The sequence below is a fragment of the Eubalaena glacialis genome, chromosome 1, assembly GCF_028564815.1.
Source record: "Eubalaena glacialis isolate mEubGla1 chromosome 1, mEubGla1.1.hap2.+ XY, whole genome shotgun sequence".
NCBI lineage: Eukaryota > Metazoa > Chordata > Mammalia > Artiodactyla > Balaenidae > Eubalaena > Eubalaena glacialis.
The window spans coordinates 210,183,387-210,205,988 of record NC_083716.1 but is presented as its reverse complement, the minus strand read 5'-3'; the positions used below and the strand labels follow the sequence as shown (position 1 = coordinate 210,205,988).

The 22,602-nt window shown below is 47.9% G+C and overlaps 1 protein-coding gene across 4 annotated transcripts in view; it reads right to left on the bottom strand.

The window, feature by feature from the left end:
• Window positions 1-22,602, bottom strand: part of NRP2 (neuropilin 2) — a 114,660-nt gene that overhangs the window by 57,313 nt on the left and 34,745 nt on the right. For all 4 annotated transcript variants that reach the window (XM_061186715.1, XM_061186724.1, XM_061186708.1 and 1 more), the window contains exons 3-7: window positions 22,281-22,462; window positions 16,155-16,385; window positions 14,921-15,076; window positions 13,103-13,272; window positions 11,077-11,232 (exon numbers count right to left, since the gene is read on the bottom strand). In XM_061186715.1, the coding sequence (XP_061042698.1) occupies window positions 11,077-11,232; window positions 13,103-13,272; window positions 14,921-15,076; window positions 16,155-16,385; window positions 22,281-22,462 (895 nt within the window). The remainder of the gene's footprint in view (window positions 1-11,076; window positions 11,233-13,102; window positions 13,273-14,920; window positions 15,077-16,154; window positions 16,386-22,280; window positions 22,463-22,602) is intronic.

The window sequence follows — 22,602 nt, the reverse complement described above, 5'->3', positions numbered from 1 at the left end:
TGCCATGTTTTTAGACTTCAGGCTTGTGGTTTTCTCCCTTGACTCTCATCTCTTCTACATCTGCAGTGTTTATGTTGGTGGCTAGGAGTCATGGAGCCCTGAAGGTCCCCAAACATGGGTGGAACGGAAGGAGAGCTGCTGTTCAGTGACATGCTTGCTCCCAGGGTGTTTCTAATCCCAAAGTAGAATGATCCGAGTAACAGCGAAGAGCAGCACAGAAGCTTAGAGCTAATTAACAACGCGGCCCTTGCTTCCTTAGGAACTGTAATCAGGAACTCTGCCATTTGGCAACCTTGAACCCTCTATATCTCCCACGTACTAAGGTCAAAAGTTAGAGCTGTTAAGAGCGCCCCACTGATGGTGGGGGGGAAGGCTAAGAGCCATCATACCTTTTGCCAAATGAGGGGAAGTGGCCTGTTTAAGAGAAACAGAGGAAGGGAGAGGAGGAAACAAGTTTTCCCTGGACCACGGCATTCAGTTGAAAGCCCTTGCTCCTGGTGTCGAGCCCACTGATTCCAGGGCAGCTCCCGCACCAGCCTTGCTGTTCCCTCTCCTCCCCTGGGGAGCCTCTGCCCCGGTCCCAGTCCACCAGTTTCCTCCTCTGCTGCCCGGCTGATTGCAGGGAGCACCGAGGCAGGACCGCTTGCCCACCCATCTCTCCCAGCTTCGGGTTGGCTGCTTCCTGCATAGTGATTGAGGACAAAGCGAAGGAGGAAGAAGGGCCACGAAAGCAGGAGGAAAGAGGGTCAGTTCCAGACACCTGGGAGAAGGCCTAAGGGAAGAGAGAGGCGCCTGAACCTCTGTGATCTAATCTGGGGAGGGACCACTGGAAGGAGGGCCCAGGGCCCAGCACGACCTAAGCCTCGCCATGCCTGTTCCTTGGCTTCTTCTGAAGCTCTGAGGAGAGGGATGGAGGGACTGAATCCAAGGGAAAGAGATTAACCAGTTCTCCTAGAATTCGGCGTGAGGCAGAGGCTCTTTGTTTTGTTTTGTTTTGCTTTGGTAGGGAAGACGCAAATGCAGCCCTCTGCTTATTTCGGAAGGGTGCTGTGAGCAGTGGTGGGTCCCCACTGGCCTACTCCCTGAGGATGGTGACGGTGGCTGTGTGTGACCTCCAGCAGGAGATGCTAAGGAGTTCGTAAGTGGGGGGCAGGGGCGGGGGCTTGATTTTCCACGTGAATATATAATTGGAGTGTTGAGTGGATCTGAACTTTAACACAGCTGCTAATCCACAGCGTACACACCACGCTGGTACCGTTTAGAAACACAGCACGTCTCGTGTTTTTAATATCCAATTTTATCTTATCTGACCCCTTCATTTCTCAGCCTTGGCAGACAACACCAAGAAACCTTTCCTTTCCTTCCTCAGTAAGGAAATGACTTTGTCTGTGGACTGCCTTGGGAAGGCTGGCTGCCTGTGGGCACGGGGGGCACACACGTGTGGGTATACGCCTGGGGAGGGGCTGGTCTTCCCATGGATGCGTGTGGCCACAGGCTTGGGTGAGCCCCTGGATCTCTGTCTACAATGGCATCAGCCAGAAAGGGAGGCAGACACATGTTTTATGTCCCTGCGGACATCTACCTGGTGCTCAAATTGACCTTCATTCTGCTATTCAGTTTTGCTCACCCTTCTCCCACCCCTGGAACCAAATGAAGCCTCTTTCAATGTGACCTCAAATTATCCTTCCTGTTTCCAAGCCTAGGTCCTTCTCGGTGTCTTGTTTGCTCTTGACCTTGTTCTCATATCTGCCTTCCGCTCTCTGGACCCTTGGCTGAAGGAATACCATCTTATTTTAATAAACTTTTTGTATACCTCTCACTCTGAGGTGGGTGTAGGGAGAAAAAAAAAGTCCAAACACCACTGAACCAGGAGCCAGACTCTGCTGTTAATTAGCTCCTAGGTGTGGGCAAATATCTCTACCTCCCCCAGGCCCCAATTTCCTCCTCCATTAAATGAGAGGATTGTATGAGCTGATTTGTAAGGTCCGCTCTGGCCCCCAGATTCTAAGGCTTTCTTCACAAGAGTTTCTCATTTACAACTGCCCCGGAAGTGTCTACTTTCTAGCATGGCATTTTAGTTACCATTGTCCCTTGTAGCCTAAGTGCTTTTGTGGACAAGTGACGTGGATTTTCATATACTTCAAACAGTGCCCAGAACACATGGTGACTGCCCCACTCAGAGGGAGAATACATCTTGTTGATGTTTTAGTTCAATAACAGTTCAGATGATTAATAATGAAGAGTAATAAATAACAACACCTTAGTTCTTACATATCGTCTTTCGCGCAAAGATATCAAAGTGCAATTTAAGAAGATCCATTTTTAATGAAATATTAAGCAGTTTCTATTTCTCCTGACCCAGTGGATTTCCAAGGTCTCTATTTTTTTTCCCTGCACTGCCTTATTTATAGCTGGTAAATGCTATCATACATTATACATCTTTATGACTTTTTCAATGCTCCTGTGGTTTCAGAATCACCCTTCATATGTTTTCTGATCAAACTCTCTGAGATGAATCCTTGGCTTCCAGTCTTGGCATTGCAAGGTAAGGGGTTGTGCGCTTGGGAGATGATGCCAGGGAATTGGTTTTACTCCCTATTCCCTTCCGACTCACTGAATCACTATAGGCCAATCAATAAACCTCAGATACCTTGATTTCTCCTTCAGGAAAATAAAGTCGATAACACGCTTGCAGGTAGACACTCAACTCTACCAGCCCTCCCTGCTGGCTCCAGTGCCTGCACGATACCCAGGACAGATATTGGACTGGAAACCACGTCACAAGCAATAAATAGGTCTTTGTTCAACTGGGGAAGTTCAAGTTCTGAAAGCCACTGACTCTCAAGTCCCACCTCGAGGCCAGGAATTTTCAGGCCATAACTTTGCAGTGAGGAGTCCATATTGCTGAGAAAACTCAGTGGCTTGTCAGCATATGGCATACCCAGATAGATGTATATCAAACGTGGTGATCACATTTTAACATCTGCTTTAAAAGCTGGATGTCACAGATGGTATACATTTTTGTTAACTTTAAAAGAGAAATGTTAATATGGTTGCTTTCCTGCGCAAAGGAAAACCAGAGGTGTGTTCAAAGTGACCCTAACCTTCTTAAGAGGTGGGGATAGCACTGATTATGTTGTAATTACTAATACATACATACATATATATATATATATATATATACACATATATATGAAGCTATGTTGAACATAAAGACTTCTTCAAGTGCACTTCTATAAACCAAGTTTAAAAAACAATTCAGGACACGAAGTGGTTTGGATAATCCATTTGGTGCCTTGCTGAATTCTGAACATAATCCAACACTTTCCAATTGATTCCTGAGACCTTTGGTTTATTTTCAGTAAGACAGAATCAGAAACCAGCAGCACCTCATGGATTGTCTGATTTGCACCTCAGGGGGGAGGGGGGCCTCTGCCAGTCAAATTGGCTGCTTTCCAATATCCCAATTTGGTTATTATCTACAACTTCACCCCCGCCCCAATCTTCTCCCCCCAGGAAAAGAAAATCAACATGTTTTGACCACTCCTGTGAGCTCGTAAGGCATGGACTATAATACTATGTAAAAAACAAATTAAAGAAAATAATATATAAACTCTAATAAGAAACATCTAGCCAGAAAGCATCACTGAGGTCATCTTTTCTCCGTCTTTCACCCCGTTTCTAGTCACACCACCTCTCCCTGCTGACCCCTCCCAAAGTCCTCTTTGAAGAGTATGCAGTGACTCAGGCACTGCTGAGAACAGTGAGCGTTTCACGGCCTACCTTGGAGGTCTCTATGCGGGGGGATCCTCTGCCAGCCCTACATCCCTCTCCCATACACCGCTCATCTCTGCCATCAACATCCGGGTGCCCAGGCCAGTGTAGATGCTCCGTGTCCGTCAAAGTCTTTGAGCTCCTTGGTGGAAGGACACGGTGCAGGCTGACAGCGTTCCTGGCTGTCTAACCTCCCGCCACGAGGCAGGCCCTCATTCTGTGCATAGCCTCCCTCCTGATGGGGCTTCAGTATTGCATCTGCGCATGCCCGTCTCTTCATTCCCTATGCTGTGACCTATAGTTTATTTCTATTTTGCTGTAAATATCTGAACGTGGCCAGCTCCAGGGATTGCACAGAAAGCAGGAAATTTTTCAAAGACAACACAGTGTTGGAGCCCTGAGGTAGAAACCGTGCAGGAGATCTTCTTCTTCTTCCTTTTTTTAAGAATAAATATTTCTCTCCACTAATACATGTTGCGTTGCATCCAAAGTTCTCCTTTTCAATCTCCTTGGCACAGACACTGAAGGAGGAGAACAAAGCAGGCAGAGAAGAGAGATGACAGGAGTCGAGGGCAGAGACGGGGGAAACCAGGAGCGCATTTAAAAAATCTGTCTCAGAAACAATGGTACCGACTCATCCTCACTGCAGAACCTACGGCCAGCCCTCCCACTCCCACCTCCTTCCCTTGCATTTTCTCTAAAACCAGCCGTCGGGGCTACACATAGACATACATTGTTAATCAATGAATGCCATCCTGTTTAATTAATTTGTTGCACCAAGCAGGCAAGGGTGTGGGTGAGGGTGAATGTTGCGCTCGGGAAATGATGCTAAGGCAATGGACCTTTTTTTCCCTGTTTGTAAATCATGGTCCTGACATTTCTCTCTTAAAACTCTTCCTTAAAGACTATAAAATTTTTTTAAAGCTACTTTTATTCTAGTGAATGTGGGAACTTAGCCAGATACAGAATCAGAAAGGATGTCTCTCTCATGTATAAATATATATATATATGAGAGATGAGAGACAGAGAGAGAGACAGAGAGAGAGAATTTAAGGGAGGGAAGGGATGCGGGTAGGGCAAAGAAATTCCCTAACCACCAAATGCTCGTTTATGACCACGATGCCCTCCTGTCTCCTCCTCCTTTACTTCAGGGCTGTTTTTGTCATCAAGCAGTTTTGCTGATGTGAGGGAGGAGATAGAGGAGCGGGAGCTGGCCGTGGGGTGCAGGGCAGGGGAGACCGCTTTCTTTCTGGGGCTGGGGGCTGAGGTGGGTGGGATGTGCACACCCCCATCTGTGTGTGCCTGGCGGGGCCCGTTAGATTTACTGCGGGATTATGTTACCCCCATGAGACACTGAGCCCTGGAACACAGCATACTAACAGGATTAGGGTTTCAGGATTTGAGACAGGAAAGCACGAGGGAGGAGAAGAGAGGAGGGCAGCTCAGGGATTTGGGGCTGAAGGAGAGATGGTGTGGGAGAGAGTGGAGCATCAGAGCAACGAGGGGCCGGAAGTCCTCCTGGGAAGGTGGGGCAGAAACAGACATTCTACCTGGGTGGGAAGGGCCTCCACGCTGAAAACCTCCTACAAAGACACCGCCACATTATTTAAGGAAGCACCTTTAACTTCCAGGTGGGGAAAAGAGAGCAGAAAAGGTACAGGGAATGAGGCTGCTGAGTCTACCTGCCACCTGCACTCCTTTTCTGGGTGAAATCGCAGGAAAGCACAGAGCAGGGAACCGGTGATGGCAAAGAACCTGACAATCCACCTGGAGAGGTGTTCACCCCACTGCTCATCTAGGGATGCTGAGGTTAGGGCAAAGCGCGTGTTTTCGCAGCCCAAGCAAAATCACGGCGCCGTTCCACATCCCCTGCTATCTGCTCTGTCCCACTGGCCCCTACGCACAGTGGGGCCTGGGAAGCACAAGGAATTTAGCATCAGGGCTGTGAGCACCAGGGAGGCTGGCCTCAGCTCCCGGAGACAATTCAGCACCCATGGGAGTTGGGTGAAGCCAGCCATGGGAGCCTGATGGAGAAAAGGTTCCAAGCTTGTGTATAATGAAAATTTCCCTGGAGCTTCCTAAGTGGAGAGGCTAAAGGTCTGAGCTCATCCCATGGCAAATGGATAAGGGACAAACTTAATTACCGAGGGCCCTGGATTATTCTTGTTTATAATTGAGGGGGACAGATAAACTGGGGGGACTTGAATTTGAAAAGGTCATCAGCCCTCTTCTAAACATATATAACCCTAGACGATGCAATCATATCCATGATTTCTAAAGTCTGATGCCCATTGCTAGCTGATGGTTTGAGTCACTGTCTTAATCTTATATACAGTAAACAAAATTATTACAATAAAAAGGAAAAGGAAAAGCCAGTCATCCACCAGGAGGCTTAAAAAAAAGGTAATTTTTGAAAACCTAAAAATTTTCATTGGAGGAATAACTGCACTCCTAACTGAAGAATGAGGGGTACCGTTAATCTGAGGCAGCTCAAGTACAGGCCCCATCAGATGCAGGGAGAAGTCTGGACGACTCATCAGGTCCCTTCCAGACCTATGATTTTAAAGGAGGCAGTAAATATCCCATGGGATATCCCTTGTTACTTTTTAAATTGATAACTTCCTTCTGTTCCAGAAGAGCTCTGCGGGTCTAATACATTAGTTATATCTGCAGAGAGCCTTCCATCCATGGATCCCAAAGTGCTCTGCCAACAGTAGCTACAGCACCATTCCATTAGGGCAGGCGGAAACACTGAGGCACGGAGCTGTGAAGAGAAATTTCCAAGGTCACGTAGTGCATCATCCAAGAAGATCTGCAAAAAGACGCCACGTGGTTCTAACCGTTAGCTGACTGATTTGGGGGGTGTGGTTTTATGACACCAGTCTCTCTCCTCTTAAGTCTCTGATAATTTCACAGAGGGTTTTAAATTCTCAAATGGCTCTCACAACGATTCATTTTAATTTGGAAAATAAATGTAGTACAGAGGATTTTTGAAGCGGGGGTTTATTTGTTCTGAAGGGATGTGGCCAGATCAAACGCAAAGCAACTTCATTCAACACTACATCTCAGGATTCTATGATGGGGCCCAAAATCCAAAATGCTGAGCCCCGCGCTTGAAGCCATGACTTCCAAGCACGACTTGCCTTCAGATCTCCATGAATATGCACCCCTCTCGACCCGTGGACGGAACATCGAGGAAGCCAGTTTCCCTCTGGATGCAAGATGCTGAGCCAGACCTGGGTCAGATGATGGAAACTCTGGCCTGAAGTCAAAGCCTGGTGACTGGTGCCTTCCAAGGGACTCCACGGTTCCCCATGTCCCTGGGGCAAATGACTTTGCCTTGAGAGCTTCAATTCCACAGTCTGAAACACTGTTAAATTCTGAAGCAAATGGGCCGGTGCCTGAGGGTTCTCCAAGCCCCTTGGAAGTCATCATTACATTAATAGGATGAGCTTAGTGCATTTCTGTTACTCATTACAGGGTAATTCTGAAAACTCTTGGACCCAAACCTTACCTGATCCCCGCCCTCACCCTCCCATCCTCAATCTGGCCATCAGGACACAGGCAGCATACGACAGACTCTTTCTTTTAGCTGGGATTTCTTCCAAATACGTCAGAACAGCCTAGCAACACCGTGACTAAGAGCAAGGTAACCAGAGCAGTGTCAGCAAGAAAGATGCCCATGTTTACTGAATAAAGGAGAACTGAAATCAAGGGCTTTTGCTTAGACATATAAGGGCATGGCCTCTATCCTCCTGCCCTGACACCAGCCTCAGCCTCACTGCCTCCAGTGCAGACTCACGGAAGCAGCATCTCAGAGGTGAGCAGGATCTTGGCCAAGGCCTCGTGCCTTCCAGCTCCTCTCATCTTTCTCCACGCCCCTCCCTTGGTTCGTGTGTTCATAATTGTGCCTATAATTATAGACACACACACGAACCTTCTACTATTGTATTTACAACACTCTGTCTATGTTGTTTGGGGTGTTATTAATACAGCTGGTGAAACCAAAGCAGTAGTTTTATGCTTGTGGTTTCTGAAGAAATCTATGTGAAGCAGTTGGTGTAATCTAAGGGAGAACACGGACTGGATGTGGGCTCTGACAGGCAGAAGAGCTCTCTGCCTTGTGGTTACTCCATAAATACGCGTCAGGAGGGTCCCCCCAAAGGAAAATCATAGGTTCCGTTTTTTATGGCACGTGGAGCTGGACGAGGATTTGGGGATGTGCTGTACACGTGGGCTGCGTAACTGGGCTGTGTTTTGCCAGGAGGACATTTGCAACACTCCCGGCCACAGTGTAATGCCTTTCTCATCGGCAGCCTCACCGTTACCTGTTGGATGGAAAGAGACTAAGAAGAGGCTGCTCACAGGCTGTGGGAGACTGCAGAAGAGTTCCTCGGTCGTCCTTGCTTCCCGGCCACGAGGAAGTCTTTCCCCCATAGGTTCAGGCCTTGCCTCAGACCAGTCTGGGTCCAAACTGTAAATACTGTTTTGCAAGGGACTATCACAGCCATCCTCCACTACCCTGAGTGGTCATGAATCTTGTTTTTCGCTGACTTCCCCAATTCCCTGGTCTTTGGTATACTGCACTGGTGTTGACAGTGACCAGGGGATTGGAATCAAGTTCCCACATTTCTGCCCCAAATATCACCATCCCCTCCTCACACCCTGTGCCCTGGTTCGTGTCCGCAAACCCTCCCCCTGCCCCACGGAGTAGGGCAGCCTGTTGCCTCCACCTATGCGGGGCTTTGCTCACAGGTCCTGCTGGCTGAATTCTGCTTTCAAGCCCACCACTTAGCACCATGAGCACAGCGCCCACCGTCCCGCAGCTACAAAGAGAAGCTCAGCGGTAGCGCCCGGGGGCGTAGACGAAGCCTCTCCCCGCACTGCCCCCAAGTCCCCTCCTCACCCCGCCTCCCGTTCATGGCATCGAATCAAACTGCAGCAGACTTGACAAATCTATTTGGCACGGTTCACTCAACTATTTCAACCCGAACAGCCAGAGCGCCGCGCTGACGCACCATGAATGGTGCGGAATCTGCACATGAAATACAGTCGGCCGGGCGTAGATCTGCTAATGAAGGAGCAGCAGAGATCACCCCCGGAGGCGAGAATCTGGCAGGTCTCCTAGCTCGCCTGCCACACCCGAGGGGCGACGAGGGAGCATGGGGAGGGGGCGATGCTTAATTGTCAGGCTTTCCATTCTCCTGCTTCCTTCTAGGGACCAAGAGAATGAATTTCTAATGGGGACAGAAAGGGCTTTTCCTGTGCCCCAGCGTCCTTTATGTGGGCAGGACTGATTCGCTAAAAAGCCAAACAACAACAACAACAACAAAACAAAAATGAAATTACCCCTTGGCTCCTAGGGAAAGAAATTTAGCCACGGGTGAGAAGAGGAGGCAAAAGAGAGAGAGAGAGAGAGAGAAAAAAGAGAGGAGGATGTATCTGATATGAAGAAGTTGAGAAGAATGGTTCTAAAGGAGCCCAGAAAGCTAAATTCCATCCTCAGGAATATCTTCCCTGCAGAACGAATACCAGGGACAAAGCCAGGGAGGACAGCATTCTATCAAAATGTGCAGTGCTAAGGTATTTCCAAAAGCAGATTTCCTACAAATGGTGTTTTAAATAGCATCCCGGTCCATCTGCACGTTTTTAAAATTGGCTTATGCTACAGTATCCCTCTGGCCAGTGCCGCTTAGTCATTGAGTCTAGACAGGGAGAAGGTTGGGGGAATCTCTTCCCCCTCCCCTGTACCCACCCCGACCCAGCTGCTGGCCCTCACCTGCCTGGCTGACCTTCTGGGTTCTACCAGTTTCTTACTGAAAAGGGAGGCTGGAGAGAAAGGGTATGAAAAAGAGCAGGCTGGGATGAGGACTCAGTCCAGGGTGCTCCCAGCAACCCATGCCAGACTCTGGCTTGCCATGTCCAAGTGACATTTGGTAACTCTTCCTGAAACAAAGGCAGGCAATGAGAAACCAGACCTGGCTCAACTCGTCAAGATGGGGAAGTCTTTCAATTGCTAAGACTCTCACTTTATCTGTGAAATGGGGGGGGGGGGGTGTGGGTGTGTGTGGGTGTGTGTGTGTGTGTGTGAGAGAGAGAGAGAGAGAGAGACACCTGGTAATATCTAGAAGCCATGATTTCAGATGAATGGTGCCATGTTACTATGGCGATCTTAATTTTTAAAAATCCACTCCTTTAAAAACTCACATTTCCCGAGTGAAACAGTGCCAACGTTATAGTTTAGGATTTTCTGGGTCCAAGGTTTCCAGTTGCACCAGCAACAGCAAGCTGCCTTGGGGCAGTGACAGGAGCCAAGGGGGCCCTGTTTGGAAAAGACCTTTGGCTTCTCCAGGTTGGACCACCTGTGTCGCCTTTTGATAATTCACACCTGACCGACCAGGGGGCTGCTGGGACTGTGGCAGAAAGAGGAGAGACCCTTTCCCTCAGTTCCTGATTCCACTGGGAAGGATGAGCGCTCTCCTTTGGGACCCGAGAGCCAACCCACAACGAACGGAGTTCTCGCCCTGCCCACGTGAGACCACCGGCCGTTTCCAATAAGCCCCCATACGCTGAGTCTACCTCACACCCAGTATGTACCTCGCGGGCGCCAGCTGCGGGCCTTTTCACTGCCAGAGCGCCACGTGTCTTAGGAAAGTGGAGTGCCAGACATTCATCCACATGTACAACAAAAGCCCCACATCACCCATGCGGACACACCTCCGAGGGCCCCAGACACTGAAGGCACAAGCCGAGCGAACTCAGCGCCTCGCTGCCACACGAATGCCAGTTCAGATCCCATCCCCAACACACCAAATTTCTCCTCATTATTTATTGTCCTCTTTCTTCTTCGGGACATTGTGATTCCCTCTCAGGATCTGTGCCCTTTCACTCCTAGACCTCGGTAACTCCCGAACGGCAGTTTCATGGCGTTTTGTGATTCTTAACCCAGCACGTGGAAGGGACTCAGGCCATAAATGCTCAATGAATCCTGTACGGGGAGACTCAGACAGGGAACACACTTTCTCCTTCATTTGCAGTCAGAGAGCACCCTGCAAGCTCTCTTTCTCTCTCTGCTGTGCAAGATGTGACAGCAGCAAGGCTGTCGGAGAGACAACGGTGTTTTCCAATCACTTTAGCGTAAGAAAGAATATTCTCAGGGCCAGCGTCTCCGGTGCCTCCATCAATTATTGGAGCCTCAGGGAACAAGGCCTCCTTGTCCGCGTGGGGTGGCTCTGCAGCCCTTCTTGTGCCAGCCCTCCTGCCCCACCCCGGCGTGCCCCTGCGGTGGGGAAATGGGTTTACCTTGTGGTTCTTGCCGTGCCGGTACACCATCCAGTCTTCACCATTAGTGCTCACTTCCAGCTTGTAGGATTTGACATAGTAGCCATTCTGGGTTTCCCTGGAAATCGCTCCCTGCGTGGCGATGGCCGTGAGCACGGTTAGAAAACGTAGGTCCACCTGAGGAAGACAGGCGGAGAAGGAAGGGGGCCTTGACTCTCTTGACACAGGGCTGCATCTGGCTTTTTCTTCAAAGGACACAATTGTAATCCTTAGCTCACAACCCGTGTCTGTGATTCGCTCACAGGTATTGGTGATCTGTATCCATTTGCGTCCCCTGGACAGTTGAACTCAACATATTCGAACTGCATTGGACACCTTTGAAATTGGAACTTGATTTTTTTTCTTCTTTTCTCTTTTTTTTTGCAAATCTGAACAGACAGGCTTATGTTTATCTTAAACGAATCACTGAACATCTAGAACTATGACCCCTTCTTACTAAACCACGACCTGCCTTGGATAGTGAAAGTGGATGCTGGTTTAAGGGAACAATGGCTAAATCCAATCCAATCCACTCTGCTCTGATCCAGTCCAATTCAAGCCAATTCACTTTCGATGCCCTAGTTGCCAAAGTCTCAGCTCGGAGCTGTTTCCCCTCCCCTCAGTTCCTCACTCCATTGTGTATTTAGTGGCCCAGGTCACCAAGGGGTCAGAGGGCATGCAGAGTCTGCCCAAGCAATTAAGCTTATGCACCGAGTCCTGACCTTTTGCCCGATGAGGAGGAGGGCCAACATTTTGAGGCACTTCCCCTCCCACAACACCAAGCACATTTGGAAATTGCTGGCTGTTATTCCTTTGCTGACCACAGTGCTTCTTAGTGGCAATCTCTGCGTGATCAAAATTTAGCCAGCAGACACCGGTAAAATTTGATTCAGTAAGCATTTATTGGCTACTTGGTATGTGCTCAGCATCATTAAGCGTTCAAAAGGAGTACACAGTGCTGTATATGTGCATGATAAACAGGTGGAGAGCAATAAGAGAAAGTATATGATTAGGACCCAAAATGAGGACTACAATCAACAGAATGCTGGCTAGAATGGAGAACTTTCTGGAAGCTCTGCAAGATGAGAAGCATTATTGGAGAAGCAGAGGAGAGAGAGTGACAGATGGCCTTAGGGTTGGGCGTTAGAACCTCTGTGGACCCCCTGGAAGTTTCTAAGTGGTCCTTCTCCCTTTCCTGTTGTCTGCTCTGCGACATCCTTCTCAGAGTAGAGGTTGCCGTGTCGCATCAGAGCTAGGACAAGCCTGTCCTAGTGGGTCACGAGGCTGTCTGCCGTGTGTCATGAAAGCAGTCATTGCTCTAGCATGGAACTAGCAGCTTGCTCTTCCCTGGGGATGAGAGCTGGACCAGTGTGTAGTGCAAGGGAGGATTACTCAACAGGAGCTGCAAGTCTTGAAAGAAGGAAAGCAAACAATAGTCCGAAAAGATGCTGCAGGGCATCCGAGCAACTGGAGTTTCCCTCCTGGTAGTGACATTTTCCCATGTGTTCTCCTGATAGCTGTAGGCAAAACCTTCCTGGGAGGGCTCCCTCCGAACAGCAAAGATCATGAGAAGCTGCCATGCTTCTCATGCCTGCCCTTAGGAAAAATGCCCCCTAAGTCTCTGATGCCTCCCTATGCTAAGAATGAGGACGCTCTGTAACTGTTTATGGAAGTTCCTTGGATAAGTATAGTGAAAGGGCAAAGAGCTTCCCAGCCAAGCAACTTCTCCAAGGCCTGGTAATCTTCACAAGGGCAGAGGCAGTGTCCATCTTACTTGTCATCTTATCCCAGCACTTAGCACAGTGCCTGGTATAGTCTATTTGTGCCTGGAATATGGGTTTCTTTGGATGGATGGATGGATGGATGGATGGATGGATGGATGAAAGAAGTTCTCAAGTATGTTGTGTTTATTTTCTTTGTGTTCTTTGTCCACTCTAGCGAAGGAGCCAGCCCCCTTGCCCACCAATGCACACACACTCTGCACACCCTCTGGTATCTGAGTCAGTACCTGGAGATACTCCTTGCTGGAATCCAAGTTGGGTGTCCAGCCATTGTCATCGCCATGGAGCCGGCTTTGGTGAGGTGTCCACCTCCCATCAGAGTAGGTAGATGAGGCACTGATCTGTTCATTAGCAATCCGGCCAGACTCCATTCCCAGAGGGACATTGCACTGAAAGTCTGGGGGATGGAAATGGTCAAGGGCAGAGTTAGGTCTCTCCACCTTAAACCCCTGGGACCCCCAGAACGCTGCTCCCTTCTAGGGATGAGTCCTTGCCGGCACTCCCTCATCTTAAAGACCTAATTATACACTCACATTTTAAAAACAACTATGCCAAGTCACGGACATTGACAACCCCTCTGGGTCTGAAAGGAACTAAATTTGACCTAAAAGAAATCAGGCTGTGGATAAATAAGAATCATCATACAAATTAAAAATACAATCTAAAGCACAAGAACTGTTAGTGCTACAGGCTACGGATGCTCACAGTTTCCAGACGCACTATTATTGAAATACAGGTAAACGTGTGATAGACTTGGGTGGGCTGATACATCGTGGGAAGCCTGCTTTATTAATAAACACCCAGGAGGCACTTTTGCTTCTTTCTTTCTTTCACTCAACTGTCTCATGAGTTCTGGCACAGAAGACAGACGTTACAAAGCAATAAATACCTGTCTTTGGGAGACCTCTCTGTAAGCAAAAGTGTGTCACTCTGTATTACCCTGCACCACCTGTCTGGGCAAATGGACCCACAAGTCATTTCCCCTGGCCTTGCGCTGTCAGTTTAATTGCTGTCCTTCCTATGGATCCCACGGACACTGGTCAATATTTGTGTGTGCATGTGTCAGATAAGGACCAGCAAGCTTTTTCAGGTATCAAACCTACTCTGTAGCTCTGTGACCGCACTGGCCATTTGCAGGTGCAACTCACAATACTGTTTTCTTGTCACTCAGTCTTCATGAGCTCTTTGAAGAAAAAAACAAAAGCAAAACCCAGAACAAAACCCATCAGTCGGCCAGGCTGCCGTGTCTGCAGGTATGCATGTGGTAAGCTGTCTACAGCCATAGCAGGATTTGCCCAGCTCCAATCATCCTGAAAGTGTTCCTTTAGTCCTTCAAGTTATCATTTGGGTTTCTTGGTGAAAATGGCAGCACATCTTAAGCACATGTCCAAGAGGAGCTGATTTAAAGATGTAGCTCAGGGCAAGAGACTGATGGTCTGGGTTCAAAGACAGCAGGTTCCATGACCGCTGGGGTCAGGGTTATACTTTCTCTGTTTGCACATAGTAGAAGCTCAAAAAACTGTGTTTATTAGAAGAACGAACTGAAAGTCCAAGCAGTGTACCAGCCTAGTGAGAGAAACTCTAGCCAGGGCCAGAGATGTTTAATGTCAAAACATATGTATATAGAGAGAGGTTTAAAATTGCTCAGTTTTTTGACAATGGTCACTGAGGCTTGGAGAGGGAAGAAAATGGCCCCAGACTCAAAAAATGTTAGCACAGGAAGGGACTCGATATAAATATCCTAACTAACCTCCCTTTCATTCTGAGCCTTGAGATGGTCCTGCGACATTCCACGGGAATAACTAATTCATGGCATACATACTTTTTCTTTAAAGAAATGAGTAGCCAGATTGACGTTTATCCTATTTTCATTAATCTCTGCCTAGCAAGAGGACACAGCTCCCATGCCCTGAGCTCAGATGCCACTGCAAATTCTGGAGAATTCCCATCTCCTTCTCTTGCAGGTCAGCCTCTCTTCCCCACACACCCTCACAGCCCTGATGGGAGGAGGGGACAGAACAGAGGTTCCCAACCGGCCAACTCACTCTCTAGCGGCTCTTGGTGAACCAGGTAGTAACGTGCAGAGAAGCCATCCTTGGCCACTGCCATGTCCGTGTGAAAGGTCAGAGAGAGGATCCCAGTGGCCGAACGGAGTTCAGAAGGTGTTTTGGTCCCACAGTACTTGCCAATCAGGGGTCCGACTGGACATGCAGGACAAAGAGAGGTCACAGAAATGGAAATGCCAAACCCCATTGGCCATACATTCTCCCTTCCCACAATTGCAAGTCATTCAATGGAGCATCACTTTGGATGCCTTGGCATAAAAGAGCAACCAGAGATTTGTTTTAAGAACACTGGCTAATATTTTTCCTGCACATTAAAAAGTATTTTCACTGACCTGGCCTCATTCTGTTTTCACAGCCCTGGGAGATGGACTGGAAAGGTATCATTATAATGCCTGTTCTACAGAAGAAGAAATTGAGGTTTGGAGAGGGCACGTGACTTTTCTTTGTTCATACAGCTAGGAAATAGCAGAGCTGGGACTCCAACCCAAGTTTCCTGACTAAATCTTATGCTTTTCTCAGGAAATGAAATTGCTTAGCCATCAAGTCTTCCTTACAGTGCAAAATACTTAGAACGACTACAAACGACTACAACAGTGAAAGATCGGTTTCCTTGCTGATACTAAATATACCCAAGACTTATGCTGGTCTCCACCTGAGAAGTACAGGTTCCTCTTGGCCTTGGGGGATGCACCTTTTATGCATCTATGACTATATAAATGATAATAAAATTACAGTAATTATAGTGATGATAATAGCAGCTTATTTATACAGATAAGACACAGAGAGGTTAAGGAACTTGTCCAAGGTTGCGGAGCTGCTAATATCAGAGCCAGGATTCAAACTTAGTCAATCTGGCTCTAGAGTCCTATTTGGGCATAGAAGGTGGTCACTGAGTCACTCTCTATGGCAAGCCTGATGACTTGGAGCAGAAAAGAACATTCCCTATAGGTTTTCTCATCCTCATCCAAGTATCTACTCAGTCTCCTCCTATCCTTCTGCAAAGAAATATCTCCAAGAGAGAAAACTGCCTTTCTACAATGTCTCTGAAGTCATCCTTGGTGAAGGATAAGAAGAGAAAGTCATCATGGGTCATAGATAAACCCTGAGGAACTTTAAAGTCTTTGTTCTCTCTCTCTTTTTTATTGCTCCTAAAGCAATTAGCAGGCAAAGGGGAAGCTACTGAGAAGTGCCTGGTGATGGCGCCATCACTCACCATGGGGGATGCCATCCCAGATGTCCAGCCAGTCGTATTTGCAGTCTCCCTCTCCCACCTGCAAAGGGTCGTGCTCCAGGTCAAAGGTCAGGAACTGCAGGATGATCTCCATCTTGGGTTTGGCCAGGATGGTGAAGGTGCAGTCCAAGTTGTGTGGGTACTTTTCGGGAAACCCGGGGGACTCGATGGTCCCGTTGGGGCTTGTGAAGTTCTTTGAACAATCTTCGGAGCCTGTATGTAAATGAGAACCATAGCATTAAGAGAGTGGACGAGGATGCCTTTCTCTGTTGCCTCTGTCACATGGGTTATTTAAATGTTTGGGCCCAAATTTCCCTACTCATGAAGTTTTTGTTTCCACTGGAGTGGCCCTTGAAGCAACATACTTCTTTTTCTTTCTTTTTTTTTTTTTTGAAGCAACATACTTTTCACATCCACGTTTCAAGCCCTTAAGCAAGACCATCTTTAGGAGAGAAATTAGGGAGTAGAGCAGGCTTGCTCTACATATTAGAGTAAGAACAGCAACTGAGGATTTGGGAGGGGGGTGGTGTAGAAAGAAGTGTGTGTGAGATACAGGGAGGGAGAGAGAGAGATGGATTCTCTTGAAAAGAGGAACAGAGTCTTCTTTCTCAATTACTCAGCTGCTTGCTCCAGAAATGTAAGTTATTTCAATCCTCAAGGAAGGCTTGCTGATTGCCAGCAGGGAAAACAATGTGACCCCTTATTTATTGCTGACCTCAACACTGGCCCCTATTGTACCAGAGCCAACTTGGTGCTCCCATCTCCCTCCAAGATCCAAGGTGCCTCAGGGGAGGGGCAAAGGGGAGCTCGGGTCTCATTCATGTCATGACTATATTAAAACTAGCGGCTCTGTAGTGGCCAGACAATTAACAATTGAGGTTTGTAGCCGGTGGATCACAGCAGGGTTTGGGGATGTTAAAGGCCGCTCCAGCAGCAAGTTTGGAAAAAATGTGGCAGTGCATTGACATTTGGAAGGCTTCTGGTTCTTTTGTGGTGGGGATGGCCTTTTTTCTCTCCTAAGCTCTTGTGTCTGCTTTCTTGGGGCTCACGGAGGCGTCTTATTAAATGCTGCACACATTCGCATCCTGGTGCAGGCTTGGACCGCAGCGGGAGGGAGCTCGTAAAAGGATTACAGCCACTGTCTCCCCTAATGCCTCAAGGTGGAGTCACATTAAAAGGGCCCTCATGTGCTGTAACCCAGCCACCATTTGCCAGGGTTGCCTGGGACGGTCCCAGGACACTGCAGCCCAGACCATGGGCCCAGGGAACTGCATGGAGCCAGAAGTTTTGCAAGTTAACGCGATGAATGTAAATGCTGCACAATTAGCATTGATTTCACTGCGTTCTGATTTTAAAATTGAAAAAGGGAGCAGGATGAGGGGAATAATAGGCACTCTAAGCATGAAGAAAAAACACAGAAATACTAGATAAACTAGGTGTTTACTGGCAGGAAGTGTCCTCTGGGGATCCCACTGAAATATAACTGTGTGATGTCAATATGCTGATTTTAGCCCGAGCGATGTCTTTATCCGTGGCTCCTGCAGCAGCCCCTCTGCGAGTCTCTTTATTGATGATGGCTTTCTGGAAAGCGGCGAATGTCTGACTTGGAAAAGGTGCCATGCAAATAAGTGGGGGAGGGGATGGAAACTTTTTTTTAGCGTCAGACAGGAAGTTCCAATATCCCTGCTCACCCTTCCATCACCTCCGCCCTTCCAGCCAGCACTGAGCCTTGGCAGGGTGGGAACCCGGGACACCTGGGGTGAGAGCTAATCTTTTCAGGATTCTTCTTCGCTAATCTTTTCAGAATTGTTCTTCGGAGGCTCTCTAATGCTGCATCCCAGAGGCTCTGCGTTCCATCATTCTGAGGCCAGGTGGCCCAGTGGGCAGCCAGGCCTGGAGGCAGGAGATGAGATGACCTCTCCCCCAGTTTGTTTACCACGGAGCCCCCAGTTTTGTTTACCATCAGGACCCCAGCTTCTGAAAGCCTCCTCGACGGTCCAGGATGAGGCAGTTTAGCAAAGCCAAGCCAGCTGGCAGGTCTTCAGGTGGCTGAGAGGGATTTTGAAAAGGTTAGCGTTTATGGCTGCCGGGCCACTTTGCCAGAGGAAATTAACTCTATTCACAAGTTGCTTCTAGAAAAGGCATCCTGACACTCCCTCCTAGCGTTTGCCCTATTGTCATTCCTTTCCAAGGCAAGGGGAATCACCACCCCCCCCCACCCCCCGGAGTGGGGAATTTATAGTGGAATCTTTCTTTAGTCCCTGTCATCCATGGGGGACAGGCGCTTCCACAAAGGACACTTAGAAAGCCCAAGAGAGGCCTGGACAATGTGAGATTCTAAAGTACCCACAGTTTCCAAGGTTCTGTGGTCCTGTAATGGACTGGAGAGATTTTTTCAATCTGACGTCCTTAAGGCCAAAAGAAAAAAAAAGCGTGTATCTATCTCTGACATATGGCTATATACGGGTGTATCCTGTGGCTTATTTTGAATGAAGTAGAAAAACAGTTTTATCCTTTTCATGCAGAAAAATCAAGCCTGTCCATTACAATCGTGCATCCATCTATAATTGTACCATCTTGCTGTTTGGACTATGATCAATGTCAGAAAGCAGGCAGCTGAATATCAAATGTGGAGAAGAGATCTCAGGAAAGGGTGACCATCCCTGGGACAAGGGTTGAGTCTTGCAGTTATCTACTTAATCCAAGATGCTTTTCTGCAATGTGTTAAGAAGGATTAAAGGTTAAAAAAATAGCTCAGTCAATAAATACTCAAGTTCATGCAATGCTAAAATTGTCCATAGAAGCTGGGGGATTTTGGCTGCAGTGAATGATTTCATACCAAAGGACTCTGGTATGAAAAATGCCCACTCCGTGGTTTTTCACTGTAAATTGTACGATAACTCTGCAAGCAGCAGAAGAATCTGCACACGTAAGGCTACTGAAAACATGGTGGATTTATCCAAAGATGAGTTGAGGCTGACCACAAAGGTAGATCCAGTTCTTCAATTTAGGAAGTGGAAGTAGGGGGCACCCCAGGTTTTCTCTGTCTGTGAATAACCCGAGATTTCAGTTTCCAAAATGTCACTGGGCACCGCGAAAGAAAACTTGATCTTGAACTTTGGTCAGAAGACAGGAAACAAACACACAAAACCCCCCACATTTTCCAGTGATTCAGTTTCCAATGCTACTTTTTAAATTATTTTAAAATTCCTTTCTCTGTTCTGCTTATGATTTGGTGATTTGGGATCACTTAAGTCAGCGAGTTGTTTGGTTTACCCTTTTATATGTGGACCGTCTGGTCATACACAGACTCTTTCATAAACCACTTCATTCAGGGCAGACGTGAACCTCCCTCTCCAGCCACTTGCCCCCATCTGTACTGAATTGTGAGTTTATTTCTGTCAGTATAACTCTGCAGCAGAGCCCTGTCTGGGCGATGTGCTGTCGAAGGCTTCCAGAGTCCTCTGTACAGTTGTGTATCTGCTTACAGTTTCCCCTTCTCTCTCTTTATGAATCTGACTAGCAAACACAACTGTGTTTGTTTGGATTTCTTCAGCATGTTCATGCGTTTCTTTCATGTTCTGTGGATGACATAACTTTGTGTATTTTCTCTCAGGGCTCCAACAGTGGAGATCTGGGTGTGGGACGTGGCACCTGGAAGAATGCTCATCTTCCTAAACTTCTCAGTTTTGAACTTGGCACACCCCGCCCCCTGCACATAAATGTGCTTTCTGAGGGTTGACTTTCAGGCTGAGAGTTGCTCTTTCCAATGGGCATGATGGCACGTGTGAACAGCGCCGAGGCCACTGGGCTCTCACCTCTTTCTTACATCCCCCAGAAGAATGGCGGTTGTTGGCCAGTCTGTTATCTCCCGCTGCTGCAGTAATCTTTTTCTTCCTTCTGTAGGCAATCCCAGGCCTTAAAGTAGACTGCCCCACTTCTCCATGCCCAAGCCACCTTCCTTGGCTGGCTCCTTTGTTTCTAGGCTTGCTGCCTCATTCAAAATCCTGTCCTCAAAAGAGCAATGCTGAGTTATGATACCCTCTGTGTGTTTTGTCTTTTAATATCGACTCTTCAAATTTGCATGATGGATAGAGCTAACATTCACGTGTTTGTGTCGATTTCTGGAGGATGTGGCACTATCCTTTGTGAAATACTAAGTTGGGAAACATGAAACAGAGATGAGCTGGAATGGTCCTCCCCACCCTTGTTCTGACCTCCGGTGGCTAGCTCCCTGGATGCCCTTGCTTGGAGCTGTTTTCCTTTCATGGTCAGCACAGTGGAGCTGACTGGCAGCTTTAGCATTGGGGAACTAGCTACCTAATAGACTTCCCAGATAACCTGCCGGCAAGCCACACAGTAGCTCCCTCATTTTCACATCCATAGCATGTTAATCATACCTTCACAGTTATTCACTCTGCCTCATATTATAACAATAGTTTACCTTGCAATTTACATATCAATTTACACATATTCATCCAATAACATATACTGTGCATCTGTTCTGTGCTGTGGGTTTACACACTGTCTCCCCAACCAGAAGAGGGCAAACACCCCGTTTCCTTCCTTCCTCTCTTCTCTCTCCCCACTGCTCCCCAGCAGAGGATGGCATAATGAGGGGTCCATCAGTGCCGGTGGCGCTGACTAATCTGAATCTCACACAGGACCCAGGGGAATGTGGATGAGGCGATTTGGGAGCCTCACACCAGCCCGAGCCACTGGACACACAGATTGTCAGTCCCTGTGATCTCATGTAGTCAGGAGCATGACGACCCGTGGCAGACGGTCCTTCTTGGGACTCGTGCCCTGGGACACTCCCGGCTCCCACTCTGGCTCCACGCAGCTCCCTCGGCCCCAACCTTTCATTGGATTCTACGATCTTGTTCTCAGGCAGACAAATCTGGCAAATATTTAGACAGAGTGGATATAAAAAGTGCTTTCAGCAGCTACCACTTCCTTTCAAGAATTGTTTGGTGAAAAAGAAAATATATATGAATAGTTCCCCTCACACTGAACTCAACAGGCGCCGGACTTGGGCCCCTCGATGACAAGGCTGACAGCCTCCCCTTTCAGCAGACTCTGTCCATGAGTTGTAAAACTTGGGCTGCTGGAGAGGGAAACACAGTCGTAGACGAGCGGGAGCCCCTGAGGTGGGGGGATGGGCAGGGGTGAGGGGAGAACTGGAGGATAAACTTCACGTAGCCTCAAGATAATGAGCTCACACATGGGAGGGAAGGGCACGCTGCTTGGAGTGCTTCCGTGGAGATGCTGAACCAGCGACTTGTGAATCAAAGTTGTCTCTACCCAGTTATGGATATTAAGCATTGGCCCATATTCTCAGGATCTAAAGTAATCTAAGGGGGACCTAATGGAAAGCAAGTGGTCAACTTATAAGAAGGAAATGCGCTCCTCCTCTCTTTCTGCTATCTTTTTCAGGGTGTCGGCTTCATCGGCATTTAGGAAGTGTGGGTTCAATGGGTAGACGTGATGCAGTGGAACAGCAAGGGGAAGTCCTAGGAGCCATATTTGGGTGTAAAAGCTACTGTGTGACTCTGTTGGTGGTAGTGGTGGTGGTGGATCATAGTAAGACTTTTAGAGACTCCTAACACTGAAAAGACGATGTCCTTCCGTCCCATGTAATTCCAAAGAAAGGCTGTGTTAAATCATAAAGTAATTAGGAGGACATTTAACCAAGTTTTGTTTTTACCATGAAGATTATTGTGATTTTTAAAAAAAAACACACAAAAATCAAATTCTTTCCAAAAGTGTTTCTCTATGTAACAGGTTCTCCTATTCTTTCGTTGCCACAAACAATGTTTATCTGCCCAACATGCTGCACCCAAGCACTAACCTGGCAGCTCGCCCTCTTAAATTGGCTGGTAACTTAAACTGGCTTTTCATCTCAGGCTGTCTCCAGGTTCACCTTGAACCTCTCTTCCCTCCATCAACTTGCTCAGGTTGGATAAAATTAGAACCCTTACCACCTGTGTCAACCTACTGGGCTCCATCTATGAGCACATAACTATTACGTAGTTCCCGCACACAGCGCCCCATGGCCAGACACAGAGGGCGGAGTCCCATATTCTCTCCACCCATGACCGCACTGACCTGTCTTGAAGATCTCATAGCGGAGGGAGAAGCCTGCCCCCTGCCGGGCGTAGTCGGAGGTGAACTTGATGTAGAGGACCGAGCCCGAGGAGATAATGGTGGGTGGGGCGATGTTCCCACAGTGCTTTCCCAGGAGGTCTGCGGATTCGCTGTCCCCATCCCGAATCTCAATGAAGTCATACCTAGGTACGGATGGCACAAAGGGGCACATATGAGAAAAGATCACTTTTAGGAGATGAAAAGGACTATTTTCTCCCTCCAGCTCAGGTGCCTCCATCCACTTCTAGACATTCAGGTGTTTCGTATTCATCAAAGGGCACTT